The sequence below is a fragment of the Schistocerca gregaria genome, chromosome 1 (assembly GCF_023897955.1).
Source record: "Schistocerca gregaria isolate iqSchGreg1 chromosome 1, iqSchGreg1.2, whole genome shotgun sequence".
In the NCBI taxonomy this organism is placed as follows: Eukaryota; Metazoa; Arthropoda; class Insecta; order Orthoptera; family Acrididae; genus Schistocerca; species Schistocerca gregaria.
The window spans coordinates 293,539,217-293,554,235 of NC_064920.1; the positions used below are offsets into that span (position 1 = coordinate 293,539,217).

Below are 15,019 nucleotides of genomic sequence, written 5' to 3' on the forward strand. Positions count from 1 at the left end.
TCAACCCTGGAGACTTGTGTGGTGCAATTAGAAGTCGGGCATATGAAACAAACTTAAAAATCCGTTCAAGCTACAGTGGAATCGGCACAACACCACGTCGGCAGTTATATCCGTCATATCGAAATTAGAGGATCGACAAGAAATAGTAACACCAAAAAGAACGGACCACCACTCCTAATACGGAGAACAGTTGGCGTTCGAAACAGCCTGCAGTCGTCGTGGAATGGATAAAGACAGGTCCTGTATGGTTTTAAGGGGGAATCTTGTACCATCCTTAGGGAAAAACAGTGGCATGTTCAGGTAAAGATGATGGTTAGCAATTACCCACACTTCTCTCCAAAGTAGACCACAAAGGGCGAATACTGTTGAGATCTGGTGGGTATGGTGGCTAGAAGAGTTGCGCCAATGCATCCTCGTGCTTACAAAACCAGTCCTGGATGATGCAAACTGTGTAAACGGGTGCCCTCTCTTACTGGAACACCGTAGAGGAATAAAAGTTGTACCATGGACCTGGTTACCCAAAATGGTAATATAATCCTTGGCAGTATCGGGACTTTGCAGAGTAGCTACGGAGACCATGGAATACCAGATAGCACTGTCCAAATTATCACCGAACCCCCGCTATGCTTCACTGTTGGGACATAAACTCGGCCAGAAATTGGAAACTTCGTCAGTTCTGCGGTGGCTCTTGCAGCTGTCGTCCTTTTATTTTTCGTTACAAACTGGTTCAGTGATTGTCAGTCACGATTACTCAATACACACTTTCGTCCGCGTTGTGACTTAGTGGCTGACGTCTTTTCACTTTCCCTGTTTGCGATATAGACTTCGATATGGTGCCTCTTCAAATAAGCGACACTTCCACTTCATTGGTTACGAACTCACACAACGTAGAAGCAACAACAATTTACCCACGTCTGAATCCACTTACTCCGTTCCGAAGTAATATACTCAACTACACAGAATGCTATTCTGACCACGACTGACTCTTGCAAGGTATAAAAGACATGGACAGGCGCCGTTTGTGGTCAAATAGAACAGGGCAATGTGCTGACTTGGCTGGCACCTGCATTTACATTCAAACATACATTTCTCGCGGTGTTATCGTATTATTGCCCAATTTCTGTATATTTTAATCTCTTTACTGGAAACACTACATTATACTAGTCATATTCCATTAATCCCGCAGGAAATGGTGTCTGAGATGTGGAAAGAGGTCAAACGTGTAACATACATTTATTTTAAGCGGGGTACAATTAGTTCATTAACAGTACGAAAGATTATTCTACATTTATGAGTGTCTCGGTCAATAACGAAAGAGTCTGCAGTCATGGACTGTGCGGCCGGTCCCGGCGGAGGTTCGAGTCCTCCCTCGGGCATGGGTGTATGTGTTTGTCCTTAGGATAATTAAGATGAAGTAGGGTGTAAGCTTAGGGACTGATGACCTTAGCAGTTAAGTCCCATAAGATTTCACACACATTTGAACATTTTGGAAAGTGTCTGCAGGCGCACCGAGAACGCTCGCTTTTCCGAAGCCGTGGGTCTTCCGTCGGTGGTTCTCTCTCCTCCTCTGACGCACGGCTAGCGAGAGGTTGGGTACTCTCATCCCGGAACTATTATGTTGCTTAGGAGTGCGAGATGCGTATTTAATGTGGAGCAGGGCATTATGATCAGTCAGCACATACTTTGGTCCGCGTTCTGACTTAGCGGATAATGCTTTCCGCCTTCAGTGTATGCGGTATAAATCTTGGGGAAGGTGCCTCTTTAATCACCGAACACTTCGTCTGTCTTGGTTACGGAAGAATCCATGTTAGGGATGGACCAAAACGTGAAATTCAAGGAATCGAGAACAAAAAGCAATGAAATCCACGTCCGAGTAGTTTTACTAGTACAACGGTCGCCCCTTTTGTTTTTTCTTCATTATTCGTGTGTAGGAACGCCCCTTTATACACTTAAAATGCCATTCTAAATACTAACAATCCACTGTAGTGATACTAACAGCAACGGACTAGAACCGTGTGTTTAGGCGTTTTATCAATGGGCCTAGTGACACTGATATCTGTCGTTTTCGACGTATATGACCCTCTTCCTACAGGCTCGCACGCCTATAAGTATTTCAGGGCAATCTTATCCTGTTTGTATATCCAAAGAGTAAGTAGCATACGTAAAAAAAAGTCTGGCTTATAGGTGCCCCAACCCTCCTGGAGATACGCAGAAATATAAACGCATACACCAATTTAAAATGAGTTCGCACTGCAAAAGAACGCATCAAATATTTGAGCTATTTTGGTCAGAACTAGTTTTCATGAATGAACAGATCAATCTTAAATCTGATTATAGCTGAATATCCGTTTGATGTAATAGACTCCGTAATCAACTACGGAACCTACTACAATCCAGAGGCACTGTGATATCCACACGGCCCCGAACATTGTGACCAGTGAGCTCCTATGTCTAACAACTGTCAGAGACTGCGTTTAATCCGCAGAAAATAATTCGAGACCACAGAGGAGGAGGTGGAGGAGATCAGAGTGTAACGTCCCGTTAACAACGAGGTCTAATGAGCACAAGCTCGGATTAGGGAAGGATGGGGAAAGAAATCTGCCGTGCCCTTTCCAAGGAACCATGCCGAAATTCACCTAATGCGATTTAGGGAAATCACGGAAATCCTAAATCAGGATGACCGGATGCGGGTTTGAACCGTTGTCCTCCCGAATGCGAGGACATTATGCTAACTACTGCGCCACCGCGTTCGGTTAGAGACACAGACTTAATTTTTCTTTATCGCTGACGTCTTCTACTTTTTTCTACAACGTTCACCTGTCCTCTCGGCAGAGCATGGCCATTTCACTCCGCCTCCAGTTGCAGCTGCTCAGGTAAATAGACGTGCCTGCTACGACGTCCGGTTTTTCAGTCACTTGAAAGTTTAATTTTGATGGATACTGTTTTACATTAGCCTTGATCATCAGGTATTAACTTAGCTGTATACTAAACAAGTTGGGGAGTCACTTTTATTAAAAAAAAAAGGTAATTAATCGTTTTACGTTTCCTAATTGTAGTGATTGTTAGAACTAACTTTACTGACAATTTTATGTTTTATGCCGACAATAACAGTCCATGGTAAGAGCTTGCATCCGTAGGACGAATCTAAGCTAAGGCATACGACTATATTGCGGAAAGATACTTAAGTGTATTCCAACACTACTTGTGTGTGTGTGTCCGGAAGAGACATAATTTCGATACGTGGACGACAACGCACGGGATACCAATATGTTCCAAAACGTATAGCGATTTTTGTGTGTGTTGTACCTCGGCTTCTAATGGTTAGAGAGATAAGGGGTTCAGTGTTTTGGATAGCCCTTGGCTTAGCGAAAATTTATATGCCTATCCGAAGAACAAGAGCACTGTAGCTACCCTACAGCAAACTGTCAAAATTTAGACATTACGCACAGCCTCTAACCCGCAGACTGAGCCAATAGGTTCGTTCTTTTGCATTGTTGTGGTCCAGGTTTTCCCTTAGGCAGCTTATGAAATATGCATTTGTTCAATGGCGGTTCCTGACAGAACCGCAAAAAAGTACGGAAGTACCAATAATGGGAGCAAACACTTCCACGATTTCTCTTCATGGCAGGTCGTCGAAATTATTCCCGTATGTTCTTAAGGAGATATTTTCGGATAAACTGAACTTGTTTCAGTATCATTATTCGTTATCGAGACCCAGAGGTTCAAAGTAATCGTTCTTATGCACGTAATATCCGGTCTGAGGTGTAAATGTAGCTTTAAATGACCTGGTTAACACATGGCAAGGGTTCTAGGGTCACCGCATGGGCTGAGGCCACCATACTATGTTTTGAATCAGCAGTTTTTCCACCAAGAAAATTTCATGACGACTAAAAAATATGCCCAAAGTGGTACTGCAGCGACAAAAAATGGGCTAAAAAGGATCCTAACACGCCTGAAAAGAACTTAAAATGATCGCCAAAAATTATGTAATTATTTAATGACTGCAAAGTCATTAAATTATTTCTAATAACGTTTTTACTCTTAACGTACGAACCATAAGCCGAGTGTTTTCGATGGAATGCAGTCTGCAGCAAAGTATCCGGAAAAACTGCAAAACTGTGTTAACCTAATATTAAGTGTAATGATGAGGCAGTTGGTAATCCAATTTTCCGTCAGCATCTTTCTAACAGGAGCATATTCGCCATTTTTTGTGCTGCGGTAAGAGCATTTTTTGGGTGGTTCCCCTTTCCGAGCTAAAGCAGGGCATGTCTTATGAAAAAAAACTTTATAGGACATTAACATGTGGATAATTTACTGATATAAAAATGAAATAACACAAAACTAGTTTCATACTTCAGATTGGATTTAACGTGCACAAAAATTTTGAATTTGTTCAGCACTGCCAAAACATGGGGTTTCCAGAATCCATCCGATGATAACAGACATTTTACAGCACATTTATCCACACTCAGTCACTTTATAAACTACGTTTTCGCCTCACACCAGATATTACGTGCGTATTTTACGTGTGCAATTAGGAAATGGATAAAGAAAATTTTCAAGATTGTTCAAGATCAGTATCTTACAAATACACGCAAAAATGGCAGCCTTTTGGTGTGGAAAGCCGTCTTGGCATCCGCGGATCGGTTTTAGAATTTTCTTAGGAATCATCCATGAACTAAATGTTACTTCCATAAACCCCTCAAGGCGTACCATAGACCACATATAATATAAAAAGAACCAATTAGTTTGCTCCATTTGCCTAAGCTGAAGGTGGTGTGTAATGTTCAAACTCTGACCCTGTACTGTACGATAGTTACAGGAAGACGATCCTTCTATTTGATATAGAAAAGTTCCTTAGCCCAAGAGCTCCCGAAAACATTTGACCCTACCTTTCTGTCACCAATAGAACCCGAGGAATTAGTCTCTGAATAATCCTGTTTTTAAGCGCCGTGTTTTGGAACGCATAAGGTAGTGCATGTTGTCGCATGCATGCCGATTGGGGAAACATATGACGCACGTCATCTGCTGTACATGATTTCGAACGTCATTCATAGGCACATAAAATGTTCTCTAATCTACTTTATTTCTTATGGTTATACAAAGAATTTCACGAAACATATAACCGATGTCAGGTTTTTTTTATTTTCAAGTTTTTTTTTCAGATAATATGATCGTACTGACATCTCATTTGGTTTCCTAGTCATTTCTGTTCCCAAAACGTCTTAAATTTAATACTCGAATCGAAGAAAGCCTTTTTGATTGTTAAATATCACGCCAATGCAACTTTTTATGCTCAAAGTAGTTAGGCTTTGAAGAGATGAACTTTTTGACACTTCGTTTATGCAGCAAACAGCAGCTGTATGTGAAATATTTGAATTTCCTTCAAATATCTAAGTCTTCTTAATCACCGTGGTTGCTTTAAAGCAATTAATTTGTTTCAAAAATAGTCAATTTTATACCTATCTGTTATTTCCCACTCTTTGCGTAGCTATGAATCTTCGGATAGTGAAACATAGTGTAATTTACGGCGAGTGTTGTTCTTGCTCCGCTCAAATTTTGATCAAAAAGAGCCAACTGAGGACTGAATTCTAGAGATTTGTCTTTTAGGCAGTCACCCAATTAGGTCTGAACACTTCTGTGACATTTATTTTGGCAAAATGTCCAAAAGCTCCTTGCAGCTTGTTGCAGTTTGCCGTGGGTAATCTTTCATACATTACAATCGCTTAGCTGCGTCACTTGATCAGTAAGATTCCATAGCGCGCTAGGTGTATTAAGAATTTCATTGAATCCTAAGAAAGTATGCTCCTGCTATACAGTGTAGCTCCTCAGATTCAAGCAGGTAGAGTCATACTGACAAAAATTTTAAAACATATGAAAGACCGCGGTGTCAAACGAATTCACAATGAGAGTCAGAAAGATTTTATCATCTTTCCTTCCTCGTCATGAACAAATCTTAATAAAATGTTTAATTTACCATGTACAGAATGCAGGTTCGTTCACGTGGTGTACTACAATGCTCACAACCCTCATCGCACAAATAGATAAGACAGTCGAAATGTATCGGAGTTTACTACTAAACGCCACAATTACACGTAAAAGCGTCTACGCACGTGCCAATTTATCGGACGGCCTACCCGAAAGTTCAGTGAGTTTATGTTCTACGAGATTCCGGTTGGGTTTCTATAGAGAAAAAGTATGGTTTACTTTGGATAAACCGAGTGGAAGCTGTGGGCAAAGGAGTGGCTAATACAAAGAAATAAACTCACTTACACTCCGTTACTCAAGGGACTGGGAGTCTATGATTATCTCAGCTATCTAAGAATGGACGAAACCTGCATTTTGGAGCTCCTGAACATGACCAAGCCATTCTTAACGAGAAAGCCCACAGACGTGAGAGAGGCTATAGGCTGCGAGGAGAGGCTGCTAGCTACGTTACGGCTTCTATCCGCTGGGAGAAGTTAAGAGAACTTCAAATTCAGTGTTTTTGCATCCCCACAGCGACTAACATGATTCCAGACACTTGAAAAAATTATTTATAGTTGCCTAAGGAATACTTCATGGTAAAGCAAAATAAATGAAAAATAATTATATAAATTTTATTTATTTACGTATGTAGCATAAAATACGTCCCTGTAAATTTAAGAAACTCGTTGCAAAGTAGAAGATAGACTACAAACGGTGGTGGTCACATCTAATAAATACAACTGTTAGAAATGTAAAAAATCCCGCACTTTGCTCTTCATAGCAAAAGGCTTGGATATAGGCTGGATGTTAACACAACAATGAAGCAGTTATAGTTTATGAACAAATAACCGTCGACCTTCTGTATTTAGGTTTTTGGACTTTAAATGAAATCTAAGATCTAATCTGTCCGTATTTCTGCTTTTAGATTTCATTTTCGATGAGTATCGGAAATTAAAACTAGAAAGAAAAACACAAAAGGTTTCTTTATAAAATATATATCTTTTACAATCTTAATGTACCGCATGAAACCATAGTGAATTCATTAAAAAAGGAAATAAGCGCTTCATTTCTTGCATCTCTATTGCTAAACTCCTCTCACTACGTGCCCCACAAACATCTGAAGTCTTCAGCTTTCTGAAGAAACTTCTCCTCGCACTCTATAATGTATGTTAGAACAGCATTTAATACGCTCGCAGTGACAGAAGACGGATCTTTGCTGGGCGGTTCTCACGACTCATTTTGTAGAGGACGATTGGGTGGGGCGTGGAGGGGGGGGGGGGGGGGGTGCTGTTGGGCGTTGCTTCCCGAACGAAATCCCGACAAGAAAAGCGGTCGGTGTCGGCTGGCCAAAACGGGTACAGACGTCCAGTTTGTCATTTCATTCGGTCGGTGCGTGTGTAGGAGCCTTTAGACTTCGATATCGTATCAGACAAGACATAAGAGAACAACTCTAAGTGGGTAAGGTAAAATTGTGCGCCGTTCCCTGCAGGAAAAATAAAATCCAGTTAAATGGTTACATAGAGTGTCTCGATTTCCCTAGTCTCACGAACTCTACCGAAGGCAGAGAGGAGAAAATACAAGAAAGAATCACCTACACCTGTTCAGTAGTGTCCTTGGGCAATGGTAGACACCATTCGTTCCATGTGGCACGTGTAAGGAAAGTCTCTTGCAAACGAAGTTAAATGAATGAGATTTTAAGCTAAGGTAGCAAGGTGGCGAACTTCTGACCTTTCTTTAATTCTCAGCCTGGAACTCGCGGCAGAATATTCTTGCAAGCAATTACGAAATATCGTACTAAAAAAGTATTCTGAATGTAGAGATATCTATACTGAACATTTAAAGAAATTGTCTTGAATCATGATGAAAATTATATTATTTGTGATCTACAGCTGAACAACGTAAGGAACTTACAGCGCATATGGGAAAAGGACACATCTAAAAAATGGATGCATCTACACATACAAGGCGACAAGCCATTGCGTAGTTTTTGCTATTACTGAAAGGCAAACATGAATGTCTGGTCGCAATAGTAACACATTACATCCGTGCGTCCTGAAACAGCCACGTCACCTATTTGTACTGGAACACGTCGTGTAATGTCTCATTTTATACTACACTGACAAGATGAAGTCATCCTAAGTCGTTCTGGTTAAAAACAGAATTAGGATATCGGCTTGGACTCTACTGAATCACAGAGGCATTAAACGGACAAAGAGAGAAGTACTAAAATGTAAGAAGATATTTCAATAATATGTGGAAAACTGCAACAATGGAAGTACTTTGTAAATAACTGTTTACATATACACCTAATGATATGGTGAAATCGTTAAAAATATTGCCTTCAAATATACGAGTATCGATGGTAAACTATGATCACTCTCTACCGTAATCTGCACAATGTGATTCTGAACTTCATCAGTTCATTCAGAAATATTAGTAAATTTAATCACACCTCTGCAAAGGCTATCGTCGTATTAAGGAAACTTCTAGTTTCGTCGCTGGTCAGAAAAACTGTACGTTGTGAGTGTTAGCTACATCTTTTCAGCAGTGGGTAAAACTGCTTATCATAATTGCATTTACGCTACTTACAAGAATGTACCAACAGTTTATTTTCAGAAAAGAAGCTGCTGCAATATTGAGATATTCTATACCATTAAAAACTCCAAGGTAGAGCAACACACGTTCATGGAAGCCTGCAAACGAATCGAAGTGAATAAGCTGTTTTCTTGCTACTACTTTTGACTAGTAGTTGCTTTGATGCCAAATAACTAGTCTTGAAGACATAACACACTATGCTACGAACAAAATGTAAACGACAATGGTGGTGGGAAAAAGGCGCCTTTCTACTGTAATTTCAGAAATGAAAAAAAAGAAAATAATTAACAACCGAACACTCAATATTCGGTCAAAAAAACCTGCAAGAATCTGCGGAAGGAAGTTAGGCTTTAGTAATGGAAGCAACAGACGACACTTTACGTCTTGAAAATAAAGCTAATGTAGAAAAGAAGTATCTGAAAACTGAAAGGATGAAGTTCAAATGGCTCTGAGCACTATGGAACTTAACATCTGAGCCCCCTAGAATTTAGAACTACTTAAACCTCACAGATCAATGCCCGAGATAGGATTCGAACCTGCGACCGTAGCAGTCGCACGGTTCCGGACTGAAGCGCCTAGAACCACTCTGCCGGCACGGCCGGCGAAAGGATTAAGTGTCTTCGATACGAATCCTCGGCTTTGACCTGTGACGTATATAATATGACGACTGTAACGATGTTATTGGTGATTTTCTTTAACATCAGTTAAGTCAGATCAGTCTGCCACCACAACCAAGTGCTTTTTCTTTTCTCATTTGTTGGCTTCGCCGACTAACTACTAAGCTATGAATATGTGCATTAAAAGATGACATGACAGCAGATATTAACATTAAGTCACTGGCCAAAGACGACGACGTGCGTCTAACATTCTTCTTGACCCAATTAAATCATCATCCTGGACTTTTTTTACGAGTGAAGATCCACGTAAGTCGCAAACAATCTCTCTCTCTCTCTCTCTCTCTCTCTCTCTCTCTCTCTCTCTCTCTCTTTCCCAAATCCACAACATTAAATTTCAACCTTTCTCGGCAAATTTCCCCGAAGGAATCTTTCCGTGTTATTAGTGGAGCTATAGTCCGGTCATGATGTGTAGCTTCTTCAGATCATGAGCAAGAAACTCGCAGAGTCGCTATATCACGAGGAAGTAGTTGCTAAATACCTCGTCAGCCTGTATTAATGCAGTAGCTATGAAGTGGCCCACACCACTGTGATTGAGGAGCGCCTCACGGGGGCGGACTTACGACTCTGCGGCTACGGCGTCGGAGGTGAAGCTCATGGTGGGTCGCCGGACCGCGACGCACTGGCCAGCAGTCGCCGCGAGCTACTCAGCGCTGCACGGCCAACGAGGCCTAAGCGTCGCTTTGTCCTCGAGGCAATATTCGCGCCGCCACAATCACTCGGTGCAGGCAGGCACGCCGGGGCGAAACCCAGGCCACGTGTGTGCCGTCCCGCTGCAGACGGCCCTCTCCGCCCGGTAGCAGGGAAGTGACAGGAATGCGATCATCCCAAGTCCAAATAAGAAGCACTAACACACGAGAAGACGAAAATAAAAGGCCCAGCAAATGCTGCACACAGCAACTGAGTGCTTCGTTTCTAAAGGACCCCGCTCCCGCCGGAGGTTCGAATCCTCCCTCGTGTGTGTGTGTGTGTGTGTGTGTGTGTGTGTGTGTGTGTGTGTGTGTGTGTGTGTGTGTGTGTCGTTCGTAGCATAAGTTAGTTTAAATAGAGTGTAAGTTTAGGGACCGATGACTTCAATAGGAATTCACACATTTTCTAAAGGCCCTCGCCAACCGACCGACCTATCGACAAATTTTTCGTGTGTAGGTTCTTTGGCCAATCGACCGACTAGTTATTCTTGTCGGGATGTCGATCGGGTATCAATATGCGACAGCCGCCCCTCTCTTCCACGCCACCCAAGAAACTGTGCCGTGTGTAGGTAGGGCAGTCGTACCAACCGCCCAACAACAGTTGGTCTTTGTCACTTCGAGCAGGATTAAATGCTGGTCTAATATGCCAAGAGTGTGAGAAGGACGAAACTTTAACGACAAAGTTTCACGAGAAATCTGAAACACGTCGTGGAGTCTAGCAGTAGAGATCCAAAAAATGAGGCACTTGTTTCGCTTTTGCAACTAATAAGTTTCGTATGATACAGAGAGCAAAAGATGCCTAGATTTCGGTTTCTAGGTTTTATTTCCGGAAATCTAAAAACTAAAATGCAGAAACACTTGATCCTAAATTTCATTTCCGTATTTCGTCGGAAGCAAAATGTGAAAACGGAAATATAGACTGTCAATAGGCGTTTATTCGTAAAATATCTTTGTTTCATCGTTATAAGTATTAAAATACAGCCTATAACCACGTCTTCCTATAAAGAGAAAAATGTGGGGCATTTTTTTCACAGTTGCAACAGCTGCTGAAAGCTTAATTTCTTACGTATGTATTTTAATTATTAGATGATGTGCGCCACTACAATTTGCAGTCTTTCTTCTTCTAATTTGAAATATGTTTCTTGAACTTATCGTGGCATCTTTTACGCTGCATAAATAAATGAATAAAATATACTTCAGTATCTTTTGTCTTATTTAGTCTGCTTTGCCATGCTCCGTTTCCTCACGTTGCAGGTTTCTGGGTTTATTTTAGATAGTTGTGGGTATACAAAGCACTGAATTTGAGCTTCTGCCAATGGCCAGAAACTAATGTAGCAAACAATCTTTACACGCAGCTTTTACCTTCTCTCATGACTATAGTCTTTATTGCTAAGAATGGCTTGATGATATTCAGCAGCTCCGAAATGCATCCTTTATTCTCTCTTAGATAATTACGAAAACCATCGGCTTCAGCTCCTTAAGTAACAGAGGATGAGTGACTTTACTTTCTTTCCATTAGCTACTTATTTGGCCACAGCTCTCTCTCCGCTTTTTCTGGACTTTTTACCTATAAACCACCCAAGGCAAACCCCAGCTTTTGTTTTTTTTTTTGGCAAAACTAAGCAGGATCTCGTAGAAAATGAACTCAGTTAAATTAAGGTAAACAAAACGCAACAATCTGGCAGCGCCGTAATCGTCGAGTGTAGTCGGTCGGAATGTGTGTTGGCTACCAATGAATCGGTCGGTCGGTCGGCCGATAAATTGGTTCGTGTGTAGGGGCTTTAAAATTTTAAATTATGGCGCGCAACTCTTCAGCAGTACAGCCCCGTACCTCCGCAGACATAAAAATCACAAGCTTCAATTTTGTAAAATTTGTGATATACTTACAATGAGGTTTTCTTAAAATACAGTTTCGAAATTCAAGTTTTTAAAATATAATTTGTTATCACAATAATAGAACCACAATATTAACTGTAAGCAACAGATTCTACTGTCAGTTCCTGTAAAAGCGTCGCTTTGCTCTCTAGTTCTACTCGATACATAGCGGCACATGTGACCATGACGTCATGTTTTCAACTGCTGACTGCTACACACGCACACGCACACGCACAGAGAGAGAGAGCGAGAGAGAGAGAGAGAGAGAGAGAGAGAGAGAGTAATGTATCAGTATAAAGTGAACAGGCAGAAAGTGAGACGAGCAGCTAATCAAAGAAATGTCTATGCGTTTAGTAGATACCATCTTTCGGATTAAAGGTAGCTCTAGAATTTTATCAGTTAAGAAGAACACTGAGATGGTTGATTCAGAAAGAATGTCCATTCATTCCTGTACTCTTGTTCGGCTGACACCGACGCCAGCGAAAAATAAACTGAACGTACCGTCTGCAGTTCCAGATTTGCCCTCTACGAGTGAAGCTAGAAGAATGTAATGTTTTTATTGAACTGCACTTTATCTAACGCTAAAGCCCAACTCTACTGCAAAGAGTAAGACAAATAAAAGAAAAGAAGGTATACAAATGTACGCGGAATCCACCATATTGCAAAGACATATTCCATGCCGGTATAGCTAGACCGCTATCTGCTGGATTTTTATTGCGAGGGTTTACTCTAATAGTTATATTCACTAGTGCAGGACGCCGGACTTCCTGTTATAACGTACAGGTTCCCCGCACGTCCGAAGCATGTGAATGAAAAGACACGATAGTTAATTTTCGTTCTTGTTTGTAGTAATGTGTGTTGCTATAAAAGTAAGATAATTGGCAAATCCTAGAATTAACTGGTGAAACCTAAGATTATCATTGCGGTGCTGTAAAAGTCTCAAATTTTTCATTATATGCTTAGATTTCGAACTTTTGCCAAGAGATATTGGTGAATCTCTTAGGATTAACCAATGCAAACTGGTAGAAGCTGGATCGAAGACTCCCTTCTCCGTCGTCCAGGTTTCATTGTTGCCAATTTTGTGTTCAGTTAAGTTTATTTGTTGGCAATCATGAGTTCTCAGTCAGCTCACCGGTGCACAGTTCCAGCAAGTGTCGAGCATCGTGCGTACGGTCATCTCTGCGACTCGTTTTAGTGGTGTTTCTTCTGCAGCTTTGCTGCATTAGAATGAGTGATGTTATGCGTAACAGATTTTACGAACTTTTAAGTGAATTAGTGAATAAGAAAAAGGACAATTTTTATGTAACTGATGGGCAATATAATATTCTGTTAAGTGAAGTGAAAAATGCAAATATCTTTTCCAATAAAAAATCTCTTCATTACACACATTTGAATCGACATGATGTTCTCAGTAACGGAGATGAAGAGAAGCTCACAGCACCGCTGTCTGCTGCAAAAGAAGAAATTCATTATTACGTTCGTTCTGATCAGCCGTTTAATGTACTAAATGAGGCCAACATTGCTATAGGTCAACACGGATAATTGTGGAACTGAATAGTCAGTACAAGAATGTGACTGTTGAATCAGTCTTACTTATTTGAGATTATGTGAATCATGTCAGAAAAAGCAAAAAACATTGAAAAGGACAAGTGTTCAGAAAGGGCAATTGCTTAAAAAAGCGCTCAACTAAAAAATGTTTGTTTAAATCGGCTTCCATATTATGTACTTCGACATGCCATAATAGTCAGCTTTGTTGTAACAAAATTTAACGTTCACAAGGTAACATTTTTAACTACATTTTTCACTACTATGGAACATTGCTCATTATAATCACATTGGAACTCAAGAATGTTTAAAATACATAAATTTGCAATAAATACAACCTATTTCAATAAACTGATAAGTTTTTTTTTTTTTTTTTAACTGAATACGGTTGCACCAGTTGGTATGGGTACATCCTAAGATTTAGTAACGACTCTTGATAAAAGTTCTGAATATATGCATATAATAAGAAAGTTCTGAGTTTTACCACACCGTGGAGCCGCGCTGAGTGGCCGCGCGGTTTGAGACGCCATGTCGCGGACTGCATGGCCCCTCACGCCGGGGGTTCGACTCCTCCCTCGGACATGAGCGCGCGCATGTGTATGTGTAGGTGTTGTTCTTAGCATAAGTTAGTTTAGGTAGTTTGTAAGTCTAGGGACCGATGACCTGAGCAGTTTGGTCCCTTAGAAATTGAGACACACACACACACACACACACACACACACACACACACACACACACACCTTGATGGTAAGTCTTAGGTTTCACCAGTTAATTCTAGGATTTATCAGTCATTTTACACTCACATGTGTACCGGATCCCTGAGTGGGTACGTATTGCTTAATTCTTCGAAGACAAATCCATCTGAAAAATTTATAGACTGTGGCGTAAACGTCTTAAAATGGTGTACCTGTCTCTGCCATCAAGGGAATAAAGGAAGCATAAGATGAAAGAGAAAAAAACTAACTTGAAAAAAGAGATACGGAAAAAGGAGAGAAGCAGAAAGAAACATACAAGTTAGAAAGACAGTGTTCTAACTTGTACGTTTCTTTCTGCTTCTGTTATTTACTTTCATCATTCCAAACAGTGAAAGGAGGAAAAATTCTTTCATATGTTGTCTCCTTCCAGACCCTCTTAATAGCACCTTGACAATAGTATGTTGACGGGCAATGGAAGAAAGGAAAATTAAAAGAAGAAGAAGAAGAAACGAACAACTGCGAGTAGAACTCTAGCTCTGAGGGTTCCGTACGAGCTTAATTATCTTTATAGACAGTTCATCTGTAGATTTTGGTGAGTGAATTAGCGAATATGAAAACAAGTGACATAACTGGCCGCCCTCTTGATTCCATCAACTTACAGACTTAAATGTTTTACACAGCTAAAGGCCCATAGACCTACCTTAATATTTGACAAATTTCAACTTGATACCTGTATCCGTTGCTGGAGGAAAGGAGTCTTAACATATGGACAACAAAGTACACTAGAGCAGTGTTTGTATAGCTGGATGCAATGTTCCTTCGGACATCCGCACAGGTGTTACTAACGATCGGCAGCCATATTAAGTTATAGAAAGTACTCTCAGTCTGCGAGTACGGCTACACAACAGCTATACACTTTACTAGAATTTCCCACTTTTCGCGAGCACTCGCCTTAATCACTTCAGCTACGTGACGAGAA

At 40.8% G+C, this 15,019-nt stretch overlaps 1 protein-coding gene across 7 annotated transcripts in view; it reads right to left on the reverse strand.

Moving 5' to 3' along the window:
- LOC126341744 (organic cation transporter protein-like) overlaps positions 1-15,019 on the reverse strand; it is a 220,562-nt gene that overhangs the window by 68,467 nt on the left and 137,076 nt on the right. Inside the window, exon 1 of one of the 7 annotated variants that reach the window (XM_050001798.1) lies at positions 9,800-10,380. The exons of 5 other annotated variants lie outside the window; for them this stretch is intronic. In XM_050001798.1, coding sequence (XP_049857755.1) covers positions 9,800-9,834 — 35 coding nt within the window. In that variant the 5' untranslated portion in view covers positions 9,835-10,380. Of the gene's footprint in view, positions 1-9,799; positions 10,381-15,019 lie in introns of those variants that run through there. One more of the 7 variants, XM_050001797.1, reaches the window with a different exon arrangement.